This window comes from Pelobates fuscus, chromosome 3, assembly GCF_036172605.1.
Source record: "Pelobates fuscus isolate aPelFus1 chromosome 3, aPelFus1.pri, whole genome shotgun sequence".
NCBI lineage: Eukaryota > Metazoa > Chordata > Amphibia > Anura > Pelobatidae > Pelobates > Pelobates fuscus.
In genome coordinates, this window is record NC_086319.1 from 75130317 (window position 1) to 75155954 (window position 25638).

Sequence of the window (25638 nt, forward strand, 5' to 3'; positions counted from 1 at the left end):
ACACTGAACTTTCCTCATAGAGATTCATTGATTCAATTCATCTCTGAGGAGATGCTGATTGGTCAGGGCTGTGTTTGAATCATGCTGGCTCTGCCCCGATCTGCCTCCTTGTCAGTCTCAACCAATCCTATGGGGAAGCACTGTGATTGGATCAGGCTACCATATGTCAACAGACTGCTTGTTTTTCTGAGTCTAACAGCATGCAGAGTTACAGCTTCAGGTTTGAATACAGTAAGATTTTTACTATATTTATGGAGGCATGAGGGGCTAGATGGTGGTGTTAACACAACAGGGTCAGGAATACATGTTTGGGTTCCTGACCCTACAGTGATACTTTAAATAATAAATGGGAATGGTGCCAATAAAATATCAACCCCTTTATTAGATTATTAATTTTAATATTTTTTTATGAAAATATTTTTAAATTAATTAATAATAATTAATCCTCATAGATATCCTCACAATCTGACATTTGATTTCGGCGATGTCACTGGCTCCACCTCCTTTTTGCGTTTCAGTGATCAATTGGAGCAGAAAATAGTTTTTTGTTTTTTTAAAATATATATATTAAATTGTGGCATATAATTGTGGAATTGAAAACAAAACATAGACACATTTTAGTAAATAAATTGTTATTGCCATGTTTGTATCATTCTTAATTTAGGGCAATGTTATCCTTAATCAAAAATATTTCCATATATCCAGAATCAATTATTATAAGTTTTTGGGGAAATTCATATCCTATTTTGGAAATACTATTATAGTCTAATATTACTTAATTCGTAATAGGACATTAATAGATATTATAAATCCGAATATACAAGAGGTATATATATATATATATATATATATATATATATATATATATATATATATATATATATATATATATATGAGTAAAAAAGCCGTGAAGAAACTACTTATACTCAAAACAATAAGAATGTACAAGAGGTATATCTAAAAGAGTATAAAAGTCGTGAAAAAACTACTTCTACTCTAAGAAATTGGTAATAAATTAAGAATAATACCAATAAGGCAATAACAATGTATTTACTAATATGTGTATATGTTTTGTTTTCAATGCCATCATTATGAGACTTTGAAACAACTTCCAAAAAAAAAATAAAAGACTCACTGGAACGCAAAAAGAAGGTGGAGCCTATTAATCTGTGATGAAAAAAAGGATATGACTTGACAGGAAGTGACAACGCCGAAATCAAACATCAGATAGAGGCTTGGAATACAGGAAGAACACAACTAAAGAGAATTACAGCATTTAGGAACCATATAAAAACGGAATGTGTGACTTGATGGTTTACTGCACCAGATTGCCATTCAGGCGAAATGTGTCTCTGAGACTATTTATTATATTATTTCATATTTTAATTGTAAGTTCTAATAACGTATATACTTTTTAAGGTTTATACTTTTATTAATTTTTTTTTTAACCATCAATGTTCCTGCATTCTACAACCAAGGGTGGTGTGGTCCCTAGCTGCATACTCTGCTGTTTAACTGAGCCAATTACTAGGATCCAGGCTTGTGAGTATTTTACCAATTTATACGAAAATTTTTGTTACAAACGGTATCACACTATATATACATATCTTTCCTTGAGATACTGCATACTACTGCTGAATACACAAGAAAACTCCTAAACTACTCTTCATAAAGAAAAAGGGGCAGGTCGCCTAAACGAAACTACAGGCGAATAACTCCCAGAGCTAGGCTATAGCTCTGGAATATGTGAGTGTTCCAATTTATGTGTATATCACACTTGTGTACATAAGGGTACTGCACTTTGTTTTTTTAATATATATATATGTTCAAGGATATGTAAAAATAAGGTATATATACATTCCTTCTTTGCACTAGGTGTACCATTAAGTTTTATTCACATATTTAAGCGTTTCACTGAATTTATTCAATGTACTCTTGTACAAAATTTAATGTTTGACAGCTCTCTAGGAGGTAGTAAATAAACTACTGAAAAACATGTGATCACCAAAGGTTTGTTTTCCAAATCGCATGATGATACTTTTTAATTTGCAAAAAAATAATAATCTATCTACCTGTGTTTTTGGGCACAGGTATACTTAAAGATAAAATAGAGGTTTTAAAATGAGCAATATTTGTATGTCTTATATGTTGTTCTATCTTAATTCCCAAGAAGATAGAAACTTTTATTTTTGACCAATATAAAACCACAAGCAAAACACTAGGCTTATCAATTAAAGAAACCTCATGATGGCTAGGTACCATGCAGCCTTGTATCCTGAAATGTACTGGTGGCTTACTGATGTTAATTTATTAGAAAAAAAAAAAAAAGAAGAAGAAGAAAAGAAAATATTGATAATGCATCATCAATGAGTTATCAACATTGTCCATTGTGGTCTAGTGCCATGCTTTAAGCATACACTGGACATCCTTGCTAGTTCAGCAAACTTCTAGCTATTCACACATATGTTTTGTACAAGACAGTGGGTTTATTAGACACTTAAAGGACCACTATAGGCACCCAGACAACTTCAGCTTAATGAAGTGGTCTGGGTGCCAGTTCCATCTAGGGTTAACCCTGAAGTGGTCTGGGTGACTATAGTGTCCCTTTAATGAAAATTAAAAAATAGGATGTCCCTTTCAAGTTGAATTTATGGAAAATAAGTAAACCTCTGTTATTCAGACAGTTGGTAATTGGCCTAAACATCTACCTCTATAGACATAGCAAATGACCACTCACCTGTACAATGTCTAAAACCATACCAGCCGACACTGTTCCAAACCCAGCTAGCAAAAATGGCACAAGAATCTGCAGGGCCATGAAAATACTTGATTCTTTTGGCGGCTTTTTGCTCCCTTCCAAAAGGGCATCGTTATCTCCATCGCCAGGTGGCCTGCCGTCCTGCAGCATGGAATCGGTTTCAGAAGAATCCCTCCCGTCACAGTAATCATAACTATTATAGTCATAATTTGTGCTGCAAATGTTTGTACAATGCGGGCCATTTCCGTGATATACTGGTTCCGAAAAGTGATGGTATTCCAAGTGCTGGTCTGCTCGAAGGTTAAAACCATTCCCCGTGGGTGACAGGCAATTGACCTTCTTCAGTCTCTCCTCCTGGTTTTTGTGGCACACTATAGGAACCATACTCAATAGCAGAGATAGGAACTTGTCAGTCTGAATGGCTTTCAAGGTAATAGTCCAGTTAATGGGACCTTCGAGTGTAGATACTCTGTGCGTTTCTCCATAGGTGCCAGTCATTGTGGGGTAGCAGCGGTCTTAGAAAGAGTCTAATGGAGTTGACAGAGTCGCTAAAGTATAACAACAAAAACAGATAAACATTAGAATGTGGCACATAAATACAAAGTCCAAAAATAAATAACAAAAAATGTATTACTACTCAAGTAAATGGGAAACATTTCGCTAGTCATGTTAAAAGAATTAGCATTTTTCTTTTTTTTCTAAGTGGATGTTATTTACCGTATATACTCGAGTATAAGACGAGTTTTTCAGCACATTTTTTTGTGCTGAAAAAACCCAACTCGTCTTATACTCGAGTCACTGTCTGTATTATGGCAATTTACTTTGCCATAATACAGACTGGGGGCTGCAGAGCGTTTACTTACCTACTTACTTACCTCTCCTGCAGCTCCTGTCAGCTCCCTTCTCCTCCACGCCGGTCCGGTCAGCACCTCTGTCAGCTCCCAGTGTAAGTCTCGCGCGAGCCGCGGGTTCATAGTGCGGCTCTCACGAGACTTACACTGGGAGCTGACAGGGGAGCTGACCGGACCGGCGCGGAGGAGAAGGGAGCTGACAGGAGCTGCAGGAGAGGTAAGTAAGAGCTTCCTGCCAGCCCCCTCCTACACAGTGCACACACTGGACCACCAGGGAGTGAGAGCCCCCCTCCCTGGCCAGCTAACCAGCAGGGAGGGGGGATGAAAAAAAATATACATAAAATAAAATTTTACAATAAAAAAATAATAATAATAAAAAAATAAAAAAATATTAATAATAAAACAAACAAATTAATATTAATAAATAATAATAAAAAGGCCCACCCCCCACCAAGGCTCTGCATCACACACACACACACACACTGCACTCATACACACACACACACTGCACTCATAAACACACACACTGCACTCATAAACACACACACTGCATTCATACACACACACTGCATTCATACACACACACTGCATTCATACACACACACTGCATTCATACACTGCGCTCACACACACACACACTGCATTCATACACACACACTGCATTCATTATATACACACACTGTAAATAAATATTCAACTAATGTAATTTTTTTAAGATCTAATTTTATTTAGAAATTTACCAGTAGCTCCTGCATTTCCCACCCTAGTCTTATACTCGAGTCAATAAGTTTTCCCAGTTTTTTGGGGTAAAATTAGGGGCCTCGGCTTATATTCGGGTCGGCTTATACTCGAGTATATACGGTATGAGAGAAAGAAGAAGCAAGGCTGAAACTTTCTGTATAATATTGGGTGGTGAGGAATTTTAGTACATAGTCGGATACATTTTGATATGACCTATAAACCATGAACATGTGAGTCTTTGTTTTGTAATTTATTTCTTATTTAGGTAAATGTATCTCACAATATAGTGAGATCAATGCAACTGCAGGACAAATCACAGTCATAAAATGTCAACAATAATGGTATTAAACGATAGGACATGTCACAGTGTCATTAAAGGGACACTTTAGGCACCCAGATCATTTTAGCTCATTAAAGTAGTCTGGGTACAGTGTCCTTATTGCACCTAGTGCTGCAATGTAAAACATTGCAGTTTTAGAGAATGTTTACATTGCAGCACTAAGACGGCCTCTAGTGGCTGTCTATCAGAGGTGCTTTCGGAATGTTACCGGACTTTTGCTCCGGTAAGGGACGATGGATGTCCTCATGCTCTGTGCTAGGACATTAAGCGTCAGCTATTTCCCCATAGGGAAGCATTGATGTAATGCTTTCCTTTGGGAAGGACATAACATTTCGGAGGAGGCAGAGTCACGACCCAGCGCCGAAGGACATGAGCGATGGGATCATAAAGGATTTAGTGCCAGGAATACAGCTTTGTATTGCTGGTACTATAGTATCCTTTTGCATATCTGAAAGTAACAGACGAAGTAACTTATACAAAAATCAAAGTATAAATCTCACTTATGAAAAAAAATAAAAAATGCCTTATTTTATAGTTAGTTGCGAGCTCTTTTGTAGAACATTAATATCACCTAAAAAAGTGGTGCAAGGCCTGAAACACCTAATGAAGGCCCTCTCACAGCACTAATGGAGGCATACTTTAGCGGCCTACTCCCAGACATCCCAAAAGCCCAGTGGGCAATGGACCGGGCGCACAGGGCTCTGCGCGCCCGGCGGGCGGACACAGACACCTCAAGAGATATCATAATCTGCTTTCATCACTATACCACCAAGGAGGCTATTCTGAGGTACAACAGAAATCACGAGTTAACACACAAAGGCAAGCCCATCTCTCTCTCTATCAAGATCTAGCACCAAGCACACTCCAAAGACGGAGGGAATGGAGACCGCTGACGGATCTTCTGCGACAACACGAAATCCGCTTCACATGGGGCCACCCGTTTAAAATTGTGGCTTTCAAAGTGGGAAAAACACTCACATGCTCACCTGGAGGGGACCCACGAAAATTCCTCCATGACCTGGCTATCACACCCCCGAGGGATTTCGCCTTACCAGGACCCGCTCGACGAATCCTAACACCTCTCCCAAGAGACTGGTACACAGTCGCAGCAACGGCTGCCCAGGAGGACTAAGGCACCACGCCGACCTGCTCAGCCCCAAAGGGGCACCCACAGTGACTCTGGCGGCACGATAGATGCACGGGACAGCTAAGTCGTTTTGAGGGGGGCACTGCGCCAGGCAATTTATTCTTTGGGGGGTTCGCAAACTGCCCTAGTGAGGAGAGGAGGGGGGTAAGACGACATAATATGCCGCCTTAGTACTGGGGACAAGAAGATGGTCCCATCAAGTAACAAAACAAACCCTGGGGGATACAAAAAAAAAAAGCATAACACAGATAATGCGCCCATCAAAGGGCATGAACAAGGGTTAGCACATGTGACAGAATGGTGGGAGAGGGGAGGAGGGAGTGGGGTTAGTAGGAGGGGGTCGGCACGTAGCCACTAAGCCTAAATGGAGGGGAAGGCTCCCACGCAGAAGATAGGGAGGGCAAAAATAGTTAACAGCGGGAGGGAAGGGAGCAAACACTAAGTTACCCAGGGAGGGACAAAGGCAAGACCACCTCTCTTTAACTGGGACAAACCAGACTGTAAGTTCTGCAGCAGCTGGTTGTGTATTACATCACAGTGGAAGGGCGCTGGGAGATCACCAACCCCGAGAGGTGCACTTTCTCACATCACTCGGGAGGGGTGAGCACCCCCACCCTAATCTGGCACAGGTTAAGACCAGATTATTACCTTATGTTTATTTTACATGTTTATTTGTATGTACATTGAACTTGTTACTTGTTACTCATGTTCTCTATTTCTTACGCTCTTTAATGACAAGTACTGATCTCCAACTCCGTCACGCCGCCTGGATGCCGCCCGCGTCACCGAGGGTAAACCCCGCACCAGACCCCACACACTGTGCGCACAACAATCCCCAGATACCCAGAGCACCGGTAACACCAGCAACACCGCCAACACCTCCCCATGGCTCTTAAGGTACTATCGTTTAACGTCAAAGGCCTAAATTCCCCAAACAAACGGAGATTACTAGCGAGGGACTTAAAGACCAAGAAAATAGATATAGCACTGATACAGGAGACGCACCTCCCCAGGTCGGCACCCACCAGACTGACTGACAGGACCTAATCGACAGTACATGAGGCACGCTCCCTACGTAAGCGAACGGGGTTGGCGATCCTCATCCATAAAAACTGCCCGCTACAAATAACTATCACCCAAACTGACCCGGAGGGGAGATTTATATATATATAGGAGGCACCCTCTATACCACCAAAATACATATAATCAATGTCTACGCACCTAACGAGCCGGACCAGCAATTCTGGGAGGGCCTAGAGGTGCTAGTGGCTGGGGCCAGGGGGGGGGGTCTTACTGGTGGGGGGCGACTTCAACGCCGTGCCAAGCCCAGCATCAGACAGAAGCTCAAAACCTGGCACTGTGAGATCTCAGGGCAGAGGGGGACAAGACAAGATGCTATACACATTTCTGGCACACACAGGCTTGCTGGATGTCTGGCGACTACAGCACCCGACCACATCTGACTACACGTTTTACTCCGCACCGCACAACACATATTCTAGAATAGATAACATCTTCCTTAACGGGGCGGGGATGGATAAGGCCCTACACACAGACATCAGTAGCATCACATGGTCAGATCACGCTGACTTAACGCTCACCCTAAGCAACCTACGATACCAGTCCAACTGGTCGTGGAAACTAAATACTAGTCTTCTCAGAGACGACGAAACACTAGAAACAACCCGAAAGGCTATCACAGAATATTTTGAGCTAAACACAACACCCGACACCAACCTCACCACGGTTTGGGCAGCACACAAGGCAGTCCTGCGAGGGCACTTAAAATTGCAACACAAAAAGCGTGCTAAAACAAAAAGGCTACTCGAACTACAGTCAGCCCTACGTATCCAAACTTAGAGAACTAAACGCCCTCAGGCACTCTATAAGGGACATATCCCTGGAGGCGGTATCACGCTCCATACAATGGTCCAAAAGACTCTTCTACGAGAAAGCGAATAAAACAGACACACTTTTAGCCAGGGTGCTCTGCCCAAGGCCACAGGGCAAACCCATCACGAAAATACGCACGGTCGCCAACACGCTAGTGGAGACCCCTGAAGCTATTAATGAGGTATTCACCTCCTACTTCTCCGGCCTCTACAATCACTCCCCCAGCCTTCAAGCCAATAGCGCCGCCTATGTAGCGGACATACAGCAATTTCTTTCAGAACTTACAATACACAAAGTGAGCGAGGCAGAAGCAGGTTTCCTAAGCGAACCGATCACCCAAATCGAGGTAGAATCAGCCATAGCATCTCTTAAGGGAAACAAGGCCCCAGGCCCAGACGGATACGATGTTAATTACTACAAACAATTCAAGGAGATACTGGCCCCTCCCCTTACAGCCCTTAGTAATCACTTCATGCAAGGCGGGGTGCCCGACGGGGACATGGCGACAGCAAATGTAGTACTACTGCCAAAACCAGATAAGGATGACACACTAGCCTCTAGCTACAGGCCAATATCACTCATCAATACAGACCTCAAGATTTTTGCTAAAATACTAGCATCCAGACTCACCTCCCTACTCCCGCGCCTGATCCACCCGGACCAGGTGGGCTTCATGCCCGGACGCCAACGAGAATACCAGACGGGGGGTGGACATCCTGTGGTACATGGCGGAGTCCAAAGCGCCTTCTCTAGCACTCTCTTTAGATGCGGAGAAGGCGTTCGACAGGGTGCTGTGGCCTTACCTCTTTGAGCTACTCCGATTCCAGGGGTTCCCGGAAACATTTGTGACAGCCATACAAGCACTCTATACCGACCTAAGGGCACAAACACTTATAACAGGGGCGCACAAAAAGCCGTTCACCCTAAGCAATGGCACCAGACAGGGATGTCCATTGTCCCCTCTGCTCTTCGCCCTAACCCTAGAGCCACTCTTACAGGCTATCAGGCAACACCCACAAATTCAGGGAATAGAGATAGGCGGTGCACCATTCACCGTATCGGCATACGCCGACGATGTCATGCTAACACTCCGAGACCCACTGGACTCCCTGCACCACCTGACACAATTACTAGAAAAATTTGGGAACATCGCAGGCTATAAAATCAACTACTCTAAGTCAGTAGCAATGCCCTTCCACATACAGCCCCAAGACATAGCGCACATACGCAACCAATATCACTTCAAAATAAACACAGAGGAATTCCTGTATCTGGGGGTCCGCCTAACAGCGAACACATCGTCGCTCTATGCCCGCAATTACAAACCACTGCTCCGGACCCTGATTACGGAAATGGAGCAGTGGACACATAGGCCCATATCCTGGCTGGGACGCGTCAACACAATAAAAATGAATGTGATGCCGAGGCTCCTGTTCCTCTTTCAGGCACTCCCGGTGCAAATTTCCCGGGGGGACCTGACGGGCATACAGCGTGCAATCGACTCATTCGTTTGGCACAACAAACGCCCGAGAATGGCACGCACCCTCATGTACAGACCAAAGCCCAGGGAGGGACTGGGACTACCTAATGTATATAACTATTACTTAGCGGCACAGCTAGCTTAGATTATACAATGGCACACACCCCCTGATACAAGGCGCTGGGTCGACATGGAGTCTCTCATGACGGGACAGGACCTCCCACAATTCTTCATATGGGCACCGAAAACACAAAGGGCCATGTTGAGAACCACAAATCCGGCCATACTAAATTCCAAAAGGATATGGGACCAAACTAAAACGAAATACTCATTAAGCCCCCCCCTGTCCCCCATGACACCGGTCTTTCGGAACAGGGCGTTCCCACCGAGAATGAGTGCCCGGGACTACAAGGGGATAGAGGCCACAGGGCTCCAAAGATACGTCCACCTATTCATAAATCAAGAAATAGTCACATACGCACACCTGAACACCAAATCCACACTACACACTAGAGACTATTTCAGGTACCTGCAAATCCGAGACTTTGCACAGAGACCTGACGTAAAGAAGGCAGCCCTGACACCACTTACCTTTTTTGAGAGACTATGCTACACAGAGACTACCCAATCCAAGCTAATTACATTAATGTACAACCACCTCAACACAACCAACGCACAACAATACGCTGACCAGTGGGAAGCCGACCTGGGGGAGGTCCTGGAGGGAACAGAGTGGCAGGATATTTGGGAAGCATGCACCAAAACCACCATATGCGTAACACTCCAAGAACAATCTTATAAAACACTATTCCGCTGGTACATGACACATGGTACATGAAACAAAAACACATGAGATTGATCCCTACAGATGATTGCTGGCACTTGTGCGGGGGGAAAGGCACATACATACACATGTGGTGGGAATGCCCAATGGTTGCGACATATTGGTGCAGTATAATAGACCTCAGCTCCCAAATCTTACAAAAACGGATGACACTAGACCCATGGGTGTGCCTTTTGTCTAGACCCACAGAGGGCCTCCCTAGACACAAACAAAAACTCCTCAACATGATTTACCTAGCGGCCCGCAGGGCCATAGCATACCACTGGTCATGCCCGGACCTCCCGCAGATATCTCTGGTCAAGACAAAACTACGTGACAATTATCTGATGGATAAACTTACAGCCCAAGTGCGGAACACATTGACCACATTCCACAAGGTGTGGGATCCATGGGAGCAATACGACACATAGAATCATGACTCGGGGCGTGGGGGGGCATCCGCGCGGTACACTTCAGTGGCGGCAACTGGGAATCACCCAACGGTCGCCATCATACCGTAACCCGGACGGGTGGAAGCGGCTCCACCGCAGAACGGGTAACCGGTTAAAGCCGGAACACGGAACGCAGCCCACGGAAGCGGGCGGCACCGGGTTCACGGCCCCCAGGAGATCACTTCATCTCCGTACTTCAATACCTTACTACTTCTACTTGTCTCTACATATCTAACCTTTTCTTGTATCTTTTTATATATTGCAAGCACACCAGACCTGTAAACAAAAAGGAGGAGAGAAAGGCTCAAACACTATCTTACTCTGCCTGATTACGCACATAGCGGAATGACAACACTCAGAGGGTGGCATGGACAGAGCAGGCAGGAAGGGCACAATGCCTGACCTAACCAGGCAAGCGCAGAATACACCACGCATACGCTTGGGCCACAACAGCACAACATACTCATCAAAGCCAACCTGAGAGTTCCTGACACAGCACACTCCTCAACAACACTACCACTGTAAATAGTTATATATTGCTTGCCAACACAAAAGAAAAACTCTGGCGGCCACGCACACAAAGTGCACAGTATGTGAATGATGCCTGTACTAACAATACTACTCTGCATTCTGTACTACATGCAAACAAAAACTTGCACGGTTATTTACATGCCTATGTCTGCACTATTGTAACAATGCTTGACTGTCGGAACGAAAAATAAAGAATTTAAAAAAAAAAAAAAAAAAAAAGTGGTGCAAGACTCTGCAGAATCTTTATAGATCATATGTACACTTGCTACAGGATTTGCACCAAAACACTTGCTACAGGATTATATATATATTATATAATACATTACAAGAGTTCCGGGCTGGCTGATGTGAACTTTGTGCATATTCCTTACACAGAGGGTCATTACTTAGCTGAAGGCACCCAGCTGATGCTCTCAGCCAATGAATAACTGGAGCGATTGTCAGCTCTGCAGAAGCCAGGTGCCTGGCAGGTACCCAGGTAAGAGAGCAAACCATTGCAACATATATGAGCTAAAACCAGCCTGAGATCTGAGCGGGGACTCATCGAAGGGCAGGCTATTTTAGCTGCTGCCCGTTTTCAGTATTCTCTTGCGGACTGTTTTTTGCTCTCAACATATTTGAACCTACTGCCAGGAGACGGCACATACTCTTGGGATCAAGACTACTACTGCAGGCTGTAATGAGTATTAAGCTTCATGTAACACATTATTGTATTTTGTATGCATACAAATTATATCAGAGATTGCTTCCACCCGGAAGTGACCCTTTAATGCTAACTGGGTTCTGGCTAATTATGTGCTGGTAATGTGTGTGTCTGTAATTTGCACTCACTAATGCTACTATGTATGCGAGTATAGTTGTCAAATAGGCTCACTAATGTCCCCTGGAATGTGCTTATAGAGTTTAAATAGGGTTCTTGAGAATTTCTTAGAAAAAACAGCTGCAACATTTACACAACGCCCTAAACTCCTCTTAAAGGAACATGCATCTCCAAGGCTATCGTTTTAATGTACCTATTTAGGTGTCAGTCCCTGAACCTGTGAAGGTTTGAATAGTGAGTTTTACTTACGTTTCAGCCCTCACGGGTCTCCATCCTGCCACTCTGCCTCCTTGGCCAAAATCATCAAGAGCCAATTTAATGCTTCCCAATAGGGAAATATTGGGAGGCTAATGTGCATATGCAGCAAAACGCCAAGCTGCATCAATCAAATGCTGCTCTATGAGCAGCATTTGATTGATAACCGAACTTGACTCAGTTCTCAATATCAATGTGCCTCTAGTAGATGTCAGGAAGACAGCCACTAGAAGTGTATGAACTCTGCTGTGGGAACATTGTAGTTTCTATAGAACAGCAATGTTTTACGTTGCAGGGTTGTTATTATTATTATTATTATTATTATTATTATTATTATTATTATTGCCATTTATATAGCGCCAACAGATTCCGTAGCGCTTTACAATATTTTTAGAGGGGGGGGATGTAACAATAAATAGGACAATTACAAGAAAACTTACAGGAACAATAGGTTGAAGAGGACCCTGCTCAAACGAGCTTAAAGACTATAGGAGGTGGGGTATTAGAAACATTAGGACATGAAATATCAAGTAGGAGTGGAGCAGAGCTGGAGGAGAGAGCAAAGCACTGTCCCATAGGAGAGAGCAAGAGACAGGTATGTAAGGTAGAGATAACTCTGGGAGGCCATAAGCTTTCCTGAAGAGATGGGTTTTAAGGCCCTTCCTAAATGATTGAAGACTAGGGGAGAGTCTGATGGCGGTAGGCAGGTTATTCCATAGGAGAGGAGCCGCCCGCGAGAGGTCCTGCAAGCGCGAGTTGGCCGTACGGGTGTGAGCAGCGGTTAGGAGGTGGTCACGGGCAGAGGGGAGGGTACGAGGAGGGGCATACCTATGGATCAGTGAAGAGATAGAAGAGGGGCTGGAATTGTTCAGTGCTTTAAATGTATGGGTTAGCACTTTGAATTGACTCCTTTAGGATACAGGGAGCCAATGTAAGGACTGGCAGAGGGGCGAGGTGTGAGAGGACCGACTAGAGAGGAAAATCAGTCTAGCTGCAGCATTCATTACAGACTGTAGCGGGGCAATACGGCTTTTGGGGAGACCAATCAGGAGAGGGTTACAGTAATCCATGCGGGAAATTACTAGAGCATGGACAAGCTCCTTGGTAGCATCTTGCGTAAGAAAGGGGCGGATGCGGGCTATGTTAAAACTACAAGGCCACTGCAACTAAACCACTTAATTGAGCTCAAGTGGGGTGGGTGTCTTTAGTGGTCCATTACAACTCCCATTATGCTCAAATGAAAGCACTGCAGCCATTATATTTACTGCTCTTAAAACTAAATATTACAGCTGGGATTAGTGCAACCTAACCAGCCAAAACAGAGGGGAAAAAACACAAAACAAAAAACCCACGAGAAACTGAACTTCTTGTGCAAAAAAAAAGAATAATGACCATTCTGTAAGATTTTTCTCATTTGAGCTGTAATTGGCAAAAAAAAAAAAATAGTGAGAGAAAACATACATCTAAAATATCACTTGCTGAAACAGAATGTTAAAACACTGTTAAGTGTATTTACTAAAGTGGGAATTCAAAGTGATTTAAAAATGTAAGGTCCAAATCAAGCAAACTGAAAAAAATTATCTCAGTCAGCTATGCTTTCACTTCGCCTACTCTGGACTTAAATTTGGAATTCACTTTTCAATTTAGTAAATAAATTTGCGTGTATTGTTATCCGAAATATTTTTTATTGGAGAAGGCAAATAAGTACCCTGTACAGAAATTTCTTCTATCATGAACATAAATAGGCCGATCTCTTGCATAGAGCGAAGAGAAAAAAAACAAATAACCAATAGTCATGTACCTAGTACTGCTATAGCTATGAAGAGATTGAGCGACAGCCAGTAATTAATTCAGTCAAGCATCAATTATCCCCTTCCCGCCGCTAGACGGAAATTTTCTGTCATGCTTGTCCTTGCGTTAAGGACGCATGATGGAAAATTTCCATAATTTTCTAAAGTTAACCCCATATCGCGGCGATAGCGGGTTAATGTTCCTCCGGTCTGTCTCGGTTTCCGAGGCAGACCGGGAGCACCGGATCGCACTGGCCCTGCAGCTGTGATCGCCCTGACAGCCTGTCAGAGTGAGCACATGTGCTGTAGGGACTCCTGGCCCACCTCCCTGCGCTTCCGCGTTCAGTGTAGGGAGACGGATCAGTGCTGATCTTCTCCCTGCAAAAAAAAAAAAAGAAAAACTTTTTTGCAAAAGTTAAATCCCACCCCACTTTCACCTATGTTTATTTAAATTAAACCCTTCACTGCCATTTGATCACTAACTACAGTGATCAAAATACAGATCACTGTATTATACTATGTTCTGATTTTTTATAACCCATATGGGTTAACTTTTATTTATTTTTTAACCTTTAGGGGTTTCATTTATTTCATTAAATTAATTTAAATATTTTAAAATGATATATTTTGCTAGCTGGGGTGGGTAAAAGTAATGGGAAATTGGGAAATTTACTGTTAAGTGCTGCTTATTGCTAGTTAACGGTAAAAAAAAAAAAAGTTTATAAATATTTTACAAGTGTAAAAAATGAAATACCCCAGGGTGTATTCTTTAAAAATGGTATGTGTTTGTGGTGACAGTTTGAATAACAAACCAGCTAAACTATTGCAAAAAGGAATATGGACACAGCATAAATCTTCACAGCTGCGTCTAAAATTTGCCTATTCAACATCCACATATACCTGGCAAAGGTACATACAGGGGTATTCCTATACTCTGACGGCATAGCTAAGCAACCTATGAAGTGTTATACTGCCATACAGAGGCGGCTCTCGACTTTATGAGGCCTTAGGCAGAATTCAAGCATGAGGCACCACAAACACCCAAAGTATAAAATAATAGGGTTGTATTCTGTGTGTGCGTAAGGAGCATTCGCTATAATGAAAGGCGGGCTTGCAGCACTGGATACAGAGATCAGTCTCTGCATTCATTCTTCAGAAGCTTGCAGTGTCACGGCTTTCTGTGCCCCTGCATTGTGAGCTCTCTGGCTGTAGTTGTAGCATAATTTGCAAACAAAATTAATTTGCAATAAATAAATTTCATGTGCTAGTATGCCAATTGTTTTTTACACAATTGTTGGGAATGGTTGCATAGCCGGGCAGTCGTGTATACATAAGTACCGGTGTGAAGGGGTTCTCGAAAACAAAAAATGTAATTTTTGTTTTAGCAACAAAGCTTTTAAAAAATCATTTACCAAATAATAAAGTGTGTATGATTTATGTCTTAAGCTGGTGACTGTGACAGAGTAAAGGGTACCAGTGGAAGGGAGAGTGTGACAGGATGAAGGAGGCAAATGGGACAGGGTGGGGAGTTGTGAGAGAGAATGAGGGAGGGCGAGTTTGACATGGTTTGATGAGGGAGTGTGACAGGGCGAGTGGAGGTTAGTGTATCAGGGCAATAGTGGCATAGTAGGAGGGACGAGTGTGACAGGATTGGAGAGATTAATGTGACAGGGTAAGTGGCATAGTTGGGGTGGGGTGAGTATCCCAGTTTTGGGGTGAAGGGTGAATGTGGCATGGTTGGAGAAGGGAGTGTGACAGGATTAAGAGGGGTTAATGTGACAGGGTGAGTGTGGCAGATCGAGGGCAGGTGAGTTTGGAGGGGCTTAGATTAACAGGATTAGGAGTGGTTAATGTTAGCGTGGATGCGTGAAAGGGCTGAAAGTGTGGAGGGGGTGACAGTGTGAGGGGAGGCTGACAGTGTGAGAGTATGGTGACACTATATTGTAGGGGGTGACAGTGTGTATAAAGGAGGGTGACTGTGTGTGAGGGGGATGATACTGTGTGTGTGAGGTGGTGACAGTTTGTGTGTGTGAGGGTGATCCTGTGAGGGAGGGGGATATACTGTGAGGGAGCAGGGTCATGGTGTATAGGAGGGGGATACTATGAGGGAAGGGGGTGATAGTGTGAGGGAGGGGGTAATACTGGGAGGGAGGGGGTGATACTGTGAGGGAGGGAGGATACTGTGAGGGAGGGAGGATACTGTGAGGGAGGTAATACTGTAAGGCAGGAAGTAATACTGTGAGGCAGGGGGGAAATACTGTGAGGTAGGGGGTGGGATACTGTGAAGGAGGAGGTGGGATACTGTGCTAGAGGGGGGTAATATTGGGAGGGAGGACAGTAATACTGTAAGTGGGGAAATACTGTGAGGGAGGGGGGTGATAGTGTGAGGGAGGGGAATACTGAGAGTGAGGGGGGTGATAGTGTGAGGGAGGGGAATACAGGGAGGGAGGGGGAATACAGGGAGGGAGGGGGAATGCTGGGAGGAGGGATACTGGGAGGGAGTGGGTGAAAGTGGAAGGGAGAGGGATATACTGAAAGGGAGGGGTTAATACTGTGAAAGGGGATACTGGGAGGGAGAGGGTTGATAGTGTGAGGGGGGAATACTGGTAGGGATTGGGGAATACTGGTAGGGAGGGGGTATACTGGGAGGGAGTGATACTTTTACAAATGGTATGCCATGATGGGGTTAATTTTCATTCCTGGGCTGCTATACGGTCTCAAATGTAACATAAGACCAGAAAACCAATCTCGCAAATTTCAATGTGCAAACATGGAAAAGGGGAAAGTCCTACATTTGATCCCTGTACGTTTGCAAAAACACATAAAACCTGTACATTGGGGGCACTGTTGTACTTGGGAGATGTTGCTGAACACCAAAACACATCTCTAGAATCAATGGAGAAAGTCCACTCCTCCAACCTGCATTTAAGGAATAGTTTGCCCCTGGAAAACATAGTTGGTATTGTTTGATTGCTGTATAATTGGCACAATGTGCAAGTTTCTTGAAACAATGCAACAACGGACAATAACTTGGTGGGGACCATTGGGAATCCCTCGAATTGGGGGGAATTGGTGATCACAGTGTGGATGGGTCATTGTACAGTGCATAATAGGTTATAAAAAGTTATCCCAAAGAAACTGTGCATTAAAAATCGAGTTAGGCCAAGCTACCTGATCTTATACAATCCCAAAGGAAAATGTAAGGCATCTTGGTACTGTTCAGACCAGCAGCATCTCAGAGGTGAGAGTTTATCCCAGATTGTGGTTTCCCAAATTAACAAGTGAGATAAGGAATCATTGCAGTATCCTATACAAAAATTGGGTTGGAGAAATTGCTGAAACAAGGGTGGCTTGTATGTATGATTCAAAATAAGGCAAAGGGATAAAAATAAAAAATAAATAAACTCCAGGCAAGTCATGACCTTATTGGAATGGCAACAAAGGACTGCAAGGTGGGGGGTCAAAAAATGCAGTAGATTGTGTATACACTCATAGTAGAGAGGCTTGTAGCTAATTATTCCAGAGAAATTGGATAGATCCGCCTCTAAACAATAGCGGAGTAAGCAAATTTTGAATGTGCGTCACAGGCTACTCACAAAAAAATGTGTGGTGCTCGTCTCAAAAAACTTTTCTATAAAGGCACGAATTGTTGGAGGTGTAGGCAACCCTGTCGTACTGCCTCCTCATGTAGAATTAGATGCGTGGGAAGCTTCTGCGCCAGGGACTCAAAGGTGATGACATGGTGTCTATACAACTCCTGGGAAAGGAGAGCTGGGGAAAAATATTCACTTAGGCCGAGCCCGATGGATGGAGAGAGCTTTTGATAGCTAACAAATGTTTGAAAGGAACACTCTATTGCCATTACAACTTAAAGGGACACTATAGCTTATTGTATAGCTAGTCACCAGAACAACTACAGCCTATTGTATTTGTTCTGGTAAGTAGAATCATTCCCTTCTGGATTTTCGCAGTAAAAAACTATCTTTTCAGAGAAAATGCAGTGTTTACATTACAGCCTATGGATACCTCCAGTGGCCACTCCATGGATGGCTACTAGAGATGCTTCCTGGGGCAGTGCTGCACACATTCAGTGTCTCCACCCTCTGCATGCAGACACTAAACTTTCCTCATAGATATGCATTGATTGACCAGGGCTGTATTTGGCTTCTGCTGGCTCTGACTCCTTGACAAGCTCAGCCAATCCAAATCTTCCCTATGGGAAAGCATTGTGATTGGCTCAGAATATCACTACTGATGATGTAGTGATCAGGGGAAGAGCCAGCAACAGCAGACTGCCATAAAAGTAAGATTTAGCTATATTTAGGGGGGTGAGCAGGGCTAGATGGTGGTTTTAACACTATAGGGTCAGGAATTCATGTTTGTGACCCTATAGTGTTTCTTTAAGATCCTTTAAATTGTTAAAAGGACAGGAGTACCAGGTGCTGTTTGACCTTCAGGGTTAACCAGTGTTCAATGGTTTAACTCAAAATGTGGCGCACAGGCACCCCAAAAGTCTACCTCCCAACATCCTTCCTCTCTGATAGACTGATGCTCTCAGCGGCCAACCAGATAAACCTCCCTCATTCTGCAGCGCAAACCAAAAGGAAGATTGTTCCTTTAATTCTGAAAGTCTGAAAACAACATGCTAAATAGTTTATATGTGTAGATATATATATGTGTGCAGTTGTAAAATTTACTACACTATTAGATTAATAAATAACTTCTTTGTATTAAGCACTTCATACAGCACAATGCATGCAACACACAGAGTCAATGACGCATGCTTTCCATTTCTATAAAATTAAAATATTGACTGAGGGCAAAGTCTGGAACAACTTGGCAATATATTTATCCTCTACAAACAAGCAGATGTAACAGCTGGTAAGCTGCAAAAAAGCTAAAGTTCAAAAATAGTATTTATAGAAATCACTTGCAGAGTAATTCTCAAAAGTGAGAATTGTTGGGAATTCAAAGTGAATTTCAAATTTAGGCTCAAAATGCTGAACTGGAAAAAATAATTATGCCCGTTATGCTTCTAATTTGTCTACTTTGGTCTTAAATTTTAAATCTACTGAATTCCCACTAGTGAATAGCCCTGTTAATATTTATTGCCATTTATACAGCACTATATTATTCTACAATTCATCATAATTTATACACGTTATAAAATTAATTACAATAAGGAAGATTTATATTTCCTGAATTCATGTGGTCTTTATAAATAATACAATGTTGTTGTTTTTTTTTATCTAGTTTTTGCCATCTATAATATAATAAGCTAAATTTTTAGATTACAGAAAGACCCTACATATCAGTTTTACTGAATTGTTAGAACTTCCAGTGTAAGTGACAATACAATTTTGAAACATTTCCTTTCACTGCTTTTTGGTTGCTTAGTTCATCTGAGGAAGTTTAGTAGCCTACAATTGAAGGAGAAATAAAATCTACATGAAAGCATGTGTCTTTGAAAAGCAGACACACCAGGTTTTATTAAGTTCTACTGAACAATTTTCAGACAGCGGTTTCACCATTGCAAATCATACTGTGTTGCCTGCAATGTTTTGGCAATAATCCACAACTGGAGAGAAACAGCTGTCACAAACGACAGGTAATTTACCTGTCCATGGGCGCCCACTGCGTCCAGAAAGTAGGATCAGGACCACATGGCTGATCCTCTGATTGGGAAGTAAGATTGATTCAAAATGGCGACTGACATGCAGGATTGGCCAGGGAAGTGCCTGAAGATCACAGAGAATCGGTCGATGTGCTTGTGGAGCAGAAGGGACAGTGAAGCATCCAAGATGGGTCTGATTTATGGACATCACCTGCACTCCTCCTCTGGTAGGAATGGGTCATGTGACCCTATTGGCCAATAAAAACCATGTGCGCATCCCCAGCAGTTGCCTGGTTGTTTTCAGCTTACTGTGATTCTGCTGCTGCGTGCTCTGTTCCTGTCGTCCTATTATTTAATGTACCTCTTCCTTCCCAATGATTGTCTCTCTTGGTATACTGACTTTGGCTTGTTCCTGACTCTGCTACTTCATTGCCAGCTATCACTTATGGTTATCCTGACTTCGCCTTCATCTTGCCCATTGTCATGTACTCTATTCTTCAATAAAGCGCCCGTGCCACCACAGACCTATCAGGACCCTGTTTCTACCTCCAGGTTACTCCTAAGGAACGTGTTAGTAAGGGTGTGCTATTCCCTGCAACGGAGTTCCACCACTTCAACCAGACCCAGACAGTCGCCACGACAACAAGCAAGTATATAGTTGTAACATCAGATTTTGGCAAAACACACAAACCGATTTCTGATATTTGGGTCAAAAACAAGATCACAATGGACACATACCCAATGTACTGAAAAAATGGTTGGAATGGTGCCCTAAAATATTGTTGTACAACGAAGACAAGGGAGCCATGCAGGCAAATTTATGTCACTGGACACAATGTCAATTCCTGAGCTTGTTACTCACTTTTAATTTATAAAAGTTACAAGATCAAGGTCCAGAAACAATCTGTAATATTGGAAAGATTAAATGAATCTATTGATCTTTTTTTTAATTAGATTTTGTATAAACAAACAAGCTTTGAGGAAGGTCACCCATCTCTTATGCAGAATGACGAAGACCCCAAATAGAACACTGAGAAGTCAGAAATGTAGATGCCAAGGTTTATTTAACATAAATTTAATCTTCACATTGTACTGCCAATGTCTCCAATAAATATGTATAGCAATACTTACTCAATGCTTTCAACATATCAGCGGGATTTCTGTAGATGTACCTGCATACAAATGAATCCTGCTAAAGGAGTGCTCTGGAAATATACTTTAGAGGAAAATCAACGCACTAGTTATCATATTGATCATCTACTCAAAGCATATTGGTGAACAAGTCATCGCACTTGGAAAAAAAGTAACATTAAGTTTTGAATTTGCACATCCAGCATGTAATTATGGGAAATCAATGGGACAGTCCTTTCACTCTCTTGATACAATATGTAAATGCAATGTTCCACGTACCAAAGATAAGAGGTCAAAATAACTATAATTTCATCAGACATTTATATCCATTAACAAAGAACTCTTCCACCAATCCCTTTGATTTTCTATACAAAGTTCGGCATTTTTCTGCTCATCGAACAGATTATGGAAGGCACGCAACTCGATATAAATTAAAGGAACATTATAGTAACCAGAACAACTACAGCTTATTGTAGTTGTTCTGGTGACTATAGTCAGTCACTGCAGGCATTTTGCAATAAACGTGTTTTTAGAAAAAAGCCAGTGTTTACTTTACAGTCTAGGCCTAGGGGATACCTCCAGTGTCCTGTCCTCTGATGGCTGCAAAAGGTGCTTCCTGAGGTGATGCTGCACAGTACGGAGATTCAGTGTCTCCACCCTCTGCATGGAGATACTCAACTTTCCTCATAGAGATACCTTGATTCAATGCATCACTATGATGAGATGCCGATTGGCCAGGGTGGCGTTTGGCTCTGCCCTTGGCCCGCCTCCTTGGCTGAGATCAATCTCAGCCAATCCAATTGCTTCCTATAGCCATGGGGGCTAGACAGGGCTTTTAACACTATAGAGCCAGGCACACAGTGGCGTACACACGATCCATGGGGCCCCGGTGGGAAAATTGATCCGTGGGCCCCCCCCCACGCTCACTCTGCGCGGGCCGGGGTCGCAACACATGGCGGCGGGCACCTGGTCGCATGGGTCGCACGGCTGTGCCTCCTGCAACCACGGTATGTACGCCACGCATGCAGATACATACACTTAAAGGACCACTATAGGCACTCAGATCACTTCAGCTCAATGAAGTGGTCTGGGTGCCAGGGCCCTCTAGTTTTAACCCTGACGCTAAAAAAAATAGCAATTTCAGAGAAATTGCTATATTTCACTGAGGGTTAATCCAGCCTCTAGTAGCGGTCTCACTGACAGCCGTTAGAGGCGCTTCCGCGATTCTCACAGTGAGAAGACGCTGGACGTCCATAGGAAAGCAATGAGTAATGCTTTCCTATGAGCGGTATGAATGACCCGAGAGGCGCATCGGGGCGGAGAGATCCCCAGAGCCAAGAGAGCCTGGCACTGGAGAAAGTTAAGTGCTGAAGGGGTTTGACCACACACACTCTCACGAACAGACGCATATACACTAGCTAACAGACACACACATTTACTGACAGACACACACTCACTGACAGACATACATACACACTCACTTACAAAACCTACACTCTCACTGACACCAAACTCACTAACAGACACACACTAACACACACACAAACTAACACGCTCAGTAGCAGACACACACAGTTACACACTCACACTGACCCACACTAGCAGACACACACTCAATAACAGACACACACAAACTAACACTCACTGACACACTAGCAGACACACACAACTAACACTCCGTAACAGACATACACACACACACACTAACACACTTTTTTTTTAAATTGCATCCCCCAGTCTCCCTACCTTTGGGGTCCAGAGGTGCTGCTGGGTGGCCGGTCACTTTGGGCGCGCGAGGGAGCATTCTCCCCTGAGTGCTCTCTGCCCAGCTCCCTCGTGCGCCGCTTACTGATGGTGGAACCGGAATGACGTCATATTCCGGCATCAGTGCAGTGAGAATGCTCCCTCGCGCGCGCGCCAACTGACAGCACTGACAGCCTCGGGGGGCCCTGAAGTGGGCCCCCCAGGAGAAGAGGCTGGCATACTGGCGTACATACCTGGTCGCAGGGCGGCCGGGCCCCCTGGAGCAGCTGCGACCGCGGTATGTACGCCAATGCAGGCACACATGTTTGTGTTCCTCTCCCTATAGCGTTCCTTTCAATGTTATATAGAATATACTTTTTCCTGGCTAATTATCTTCTTTTTTGTTTTTTTAAATATAAGGCTCCTTATGATCCAACAAAATACACAGGTACCAAATCCCGATAAGCATTTTTAAGACGAATGCCCTTAAAGCGGACTGACTGGGAAAACAGGTATTCTGAGAATGCTTACAGACTGAAGGACAAGAAACAAGAGATTGAACAAGAGATCAACTCCAAACAGAATATGGAATATAAAAAGAGACGGTCAATTATGAAATATGACTGACATTGAAATCAAATGCATTTCTTCCTATAAACCTGTAAATATATAGCTATCTGGTAAACACTGTTCACTGCACTGTGTGAGGAATGTAACACTTTCAGAGAGAAATGTCAATGTTTCATATCATGCTGCCCGTTTGTGGAACTTTTTTCGCCCCACAATCACAACAATAGAGGATAGATACCAAGTTCAAGATTATCTTCCCTGATCCGAAAGTGTTTGGAGTTGTAAAAAAAAAGTAAACACTTTTATATTCTATTCTTATCTGAAAGTAAAAAAAATATTCACTATTAATGGGATTTTTTTTGTGTTAATAAAGGCACTCACCCAGAGCACTTTATCTTTGGGTGTCATGTCCATTCGTTTTAACCCAGCATGGGAAAACATTGACATTATGACATGCATTTAAATACCTATAAAGGCTGTCTCTCAGCCAGCCACTAGAGGCATTTCTAACTAATTAGCAAAACTCTTCTATTTTTATTAGATGATCTCAAAGAGACCATCTAATTGGCACAGGCTGGCATTTTATCGCGCATGAGCACTTGCTTCCCTAATGCTTTCCCACAGGAAAGCATTGGATTGAATGAGATCATCGGTCTCAATGATCTCAAAAAACGAGATGGGGCCAGCTACAGAGACCAGTGCAGCTATGTGAAAAGGTAACTAAAAACTTATTTTCTCCCTGCAGGTGGGGGTCAGTCGCCTAAACGGTCACCAGGGCACTATAGCATCACGAAAACACATTTGTATTCTTAATGGTATAGTGTTCCTTTAAACGTTCTGCAATTTTACTTTACATATTTAGCCTTTCTGTGATTTTTTTTTTTTTTTTGTGGTTAAGAGGATCTAAGTCCATACAAATCTGAAGAGCCATAAAATGTTTACTGTAAGAATAACACAGAGACTTCATGCTCCACATTAAAGGAACATGCCTCGCACCATAACCAATACAGCACCCACCTCCCTCATAAATAATAATTTCAAAACTGTCAGAATTCTTAATGGGAAACTATAGGCACCTATTGATAAACTGTAATAATTACCTTTCAGGGTTAACTCCACCTCTAGTGGACCAATCCAGCTTGTTAGGAGACTTTGGTAGCCTACCTAATGCTGGACGTCCTCACCTAGCAATGCATTAATACAGGGTAATCCTAATGCGATGGCGGTGCTCGACATCAACTGACATCGTGGGAGGAGGAGCGGAGGCAGAGCCTGACCAAAAACATAGGGACATCGGTGCTTGATTCAGGTAAGTGACAAAACCATTTCTATGCTGCGGGGGGAGTGAGGGAGGCACGTGAGCGAGGGGGGCACTATGTAGTACTATAGTGATAGAACTACAAATTTGTATTCCTAGCCTATACTTTCCTTTTAACTTTGATCTTCCGTGTGCCACTTCTACTTTAGACAGAGAGTCAGAAGCTTTCCATCTGTGCCAAGACCAGTGGTGCAGGACTTAGCTCATTGGCTGAGAGTGGTCAGCTGATCTACAACCGCCAAAAAAAACACCCGTGCTAAATAATTTATAACATTTAACATGTTCTTAGCTTTTTCTTGCAAGTTATAGGGCTATAAGTACAAGTAGGACATTGCTGTTTCAAAATATATATTTATTCAAAATGTATCAATAGTGACATTGTAACACTGTTATCGTCATAAATCTCTGAATCAAACCTCACATGTACATTTTTTTAATTTTTTTTTTTAAAGTAGACAACTCAGGGTATTCAATATGGGGTATGTCCAGTCTTTTTTAGAAGCCACCTAGTCACAAATACTGGCCAAAGTAAGCATTTATATTTGTATGTTACAAATGCAAAAAACTATTATGAATGCTAACATCGGCCAGTGTTTGTGGCTACTAAAAAGACTGAACAAGCCCCATTTGCAATACCTTGGGTTGTCTTCTTTTGCAAATAGTATGCCATCATGGGGGTAATTCTTATTCCTGGGCTACCATACGCTCTCAAAGGCAACATAACCAATCTGGCAAATTTCAATGTGAAAAAATGGAAAATCAAGCCTTATATTTGACCCTGTAACTTTCAAAAAACACTATAAAATCTGTACATGGGGGGAACTGTTATACTCGGGAGACTTCGCTGAACACAAATATTAGGGTTTCAAAACAGTAAAATGTATCACAACAATGATATCATCAGTGAAAGCAGGGGCATACCTAGAGCATTTGGCACCCGGGGTGGATCCTGTGTTTGTAACCACTCCCCCACCCCGCCCCCTTCGCCTTTCAAATGTAAAACCCCCACTATTTATTTTCTTATTCTAATTTTTTTTTTATTATTTGTCTTCCAGTCCCCCCTTCTACAAAACATCTGCCCAGTCCCCCTTCTATAAAACCCCTGATCCCCTCTACAAAAAACTTGCACCCATCCTCTATAAAAAACCCTGCCCAGTCACGCATCTACAAGCCCCCCTTCTACAAAGCCCCTGCCCAGCCTCCCTTTTACAAATCCCCTGCTCCCCTCTACAAAACCCCCTGCCCAGTCCCCCTTCTACAAACCCCCCTTTCTACAAAACCCCTGCACCCCTTCTCTACAAAACCTCCTGCCCAGTCCCTCTTCTACAAACTTTCCTTCTAAAAAAAAACCAAAAACCCTGCCCAGTCCCCCTTTTACATA

General features: G+C 43.0%; 1 protein-coding gene across 1 annotated transcript in view; it reads right to left on the reverse strand.

Annotated features, from left to right (window-relative positions):
* Positions 1–25638, reverse strand: part of SLC41A2 (solute carrier family 41 member 2) — a 173091-nt gene that overhangs the window by 130088 nt on the left and 17365 nt on the right. Inside the window, exon 2 of the mRNA XM_063447218.1 lies at positions 2738–3306. Coding sequence (XP_063303288.1) covers positions 2738–3256 — 519 coding nt within the window. The 5' untranslated portion in view covers positions 3257–3306. The remainder of the gene's footprint in view (positions 1–2737; positions 3307–25638) is intronic.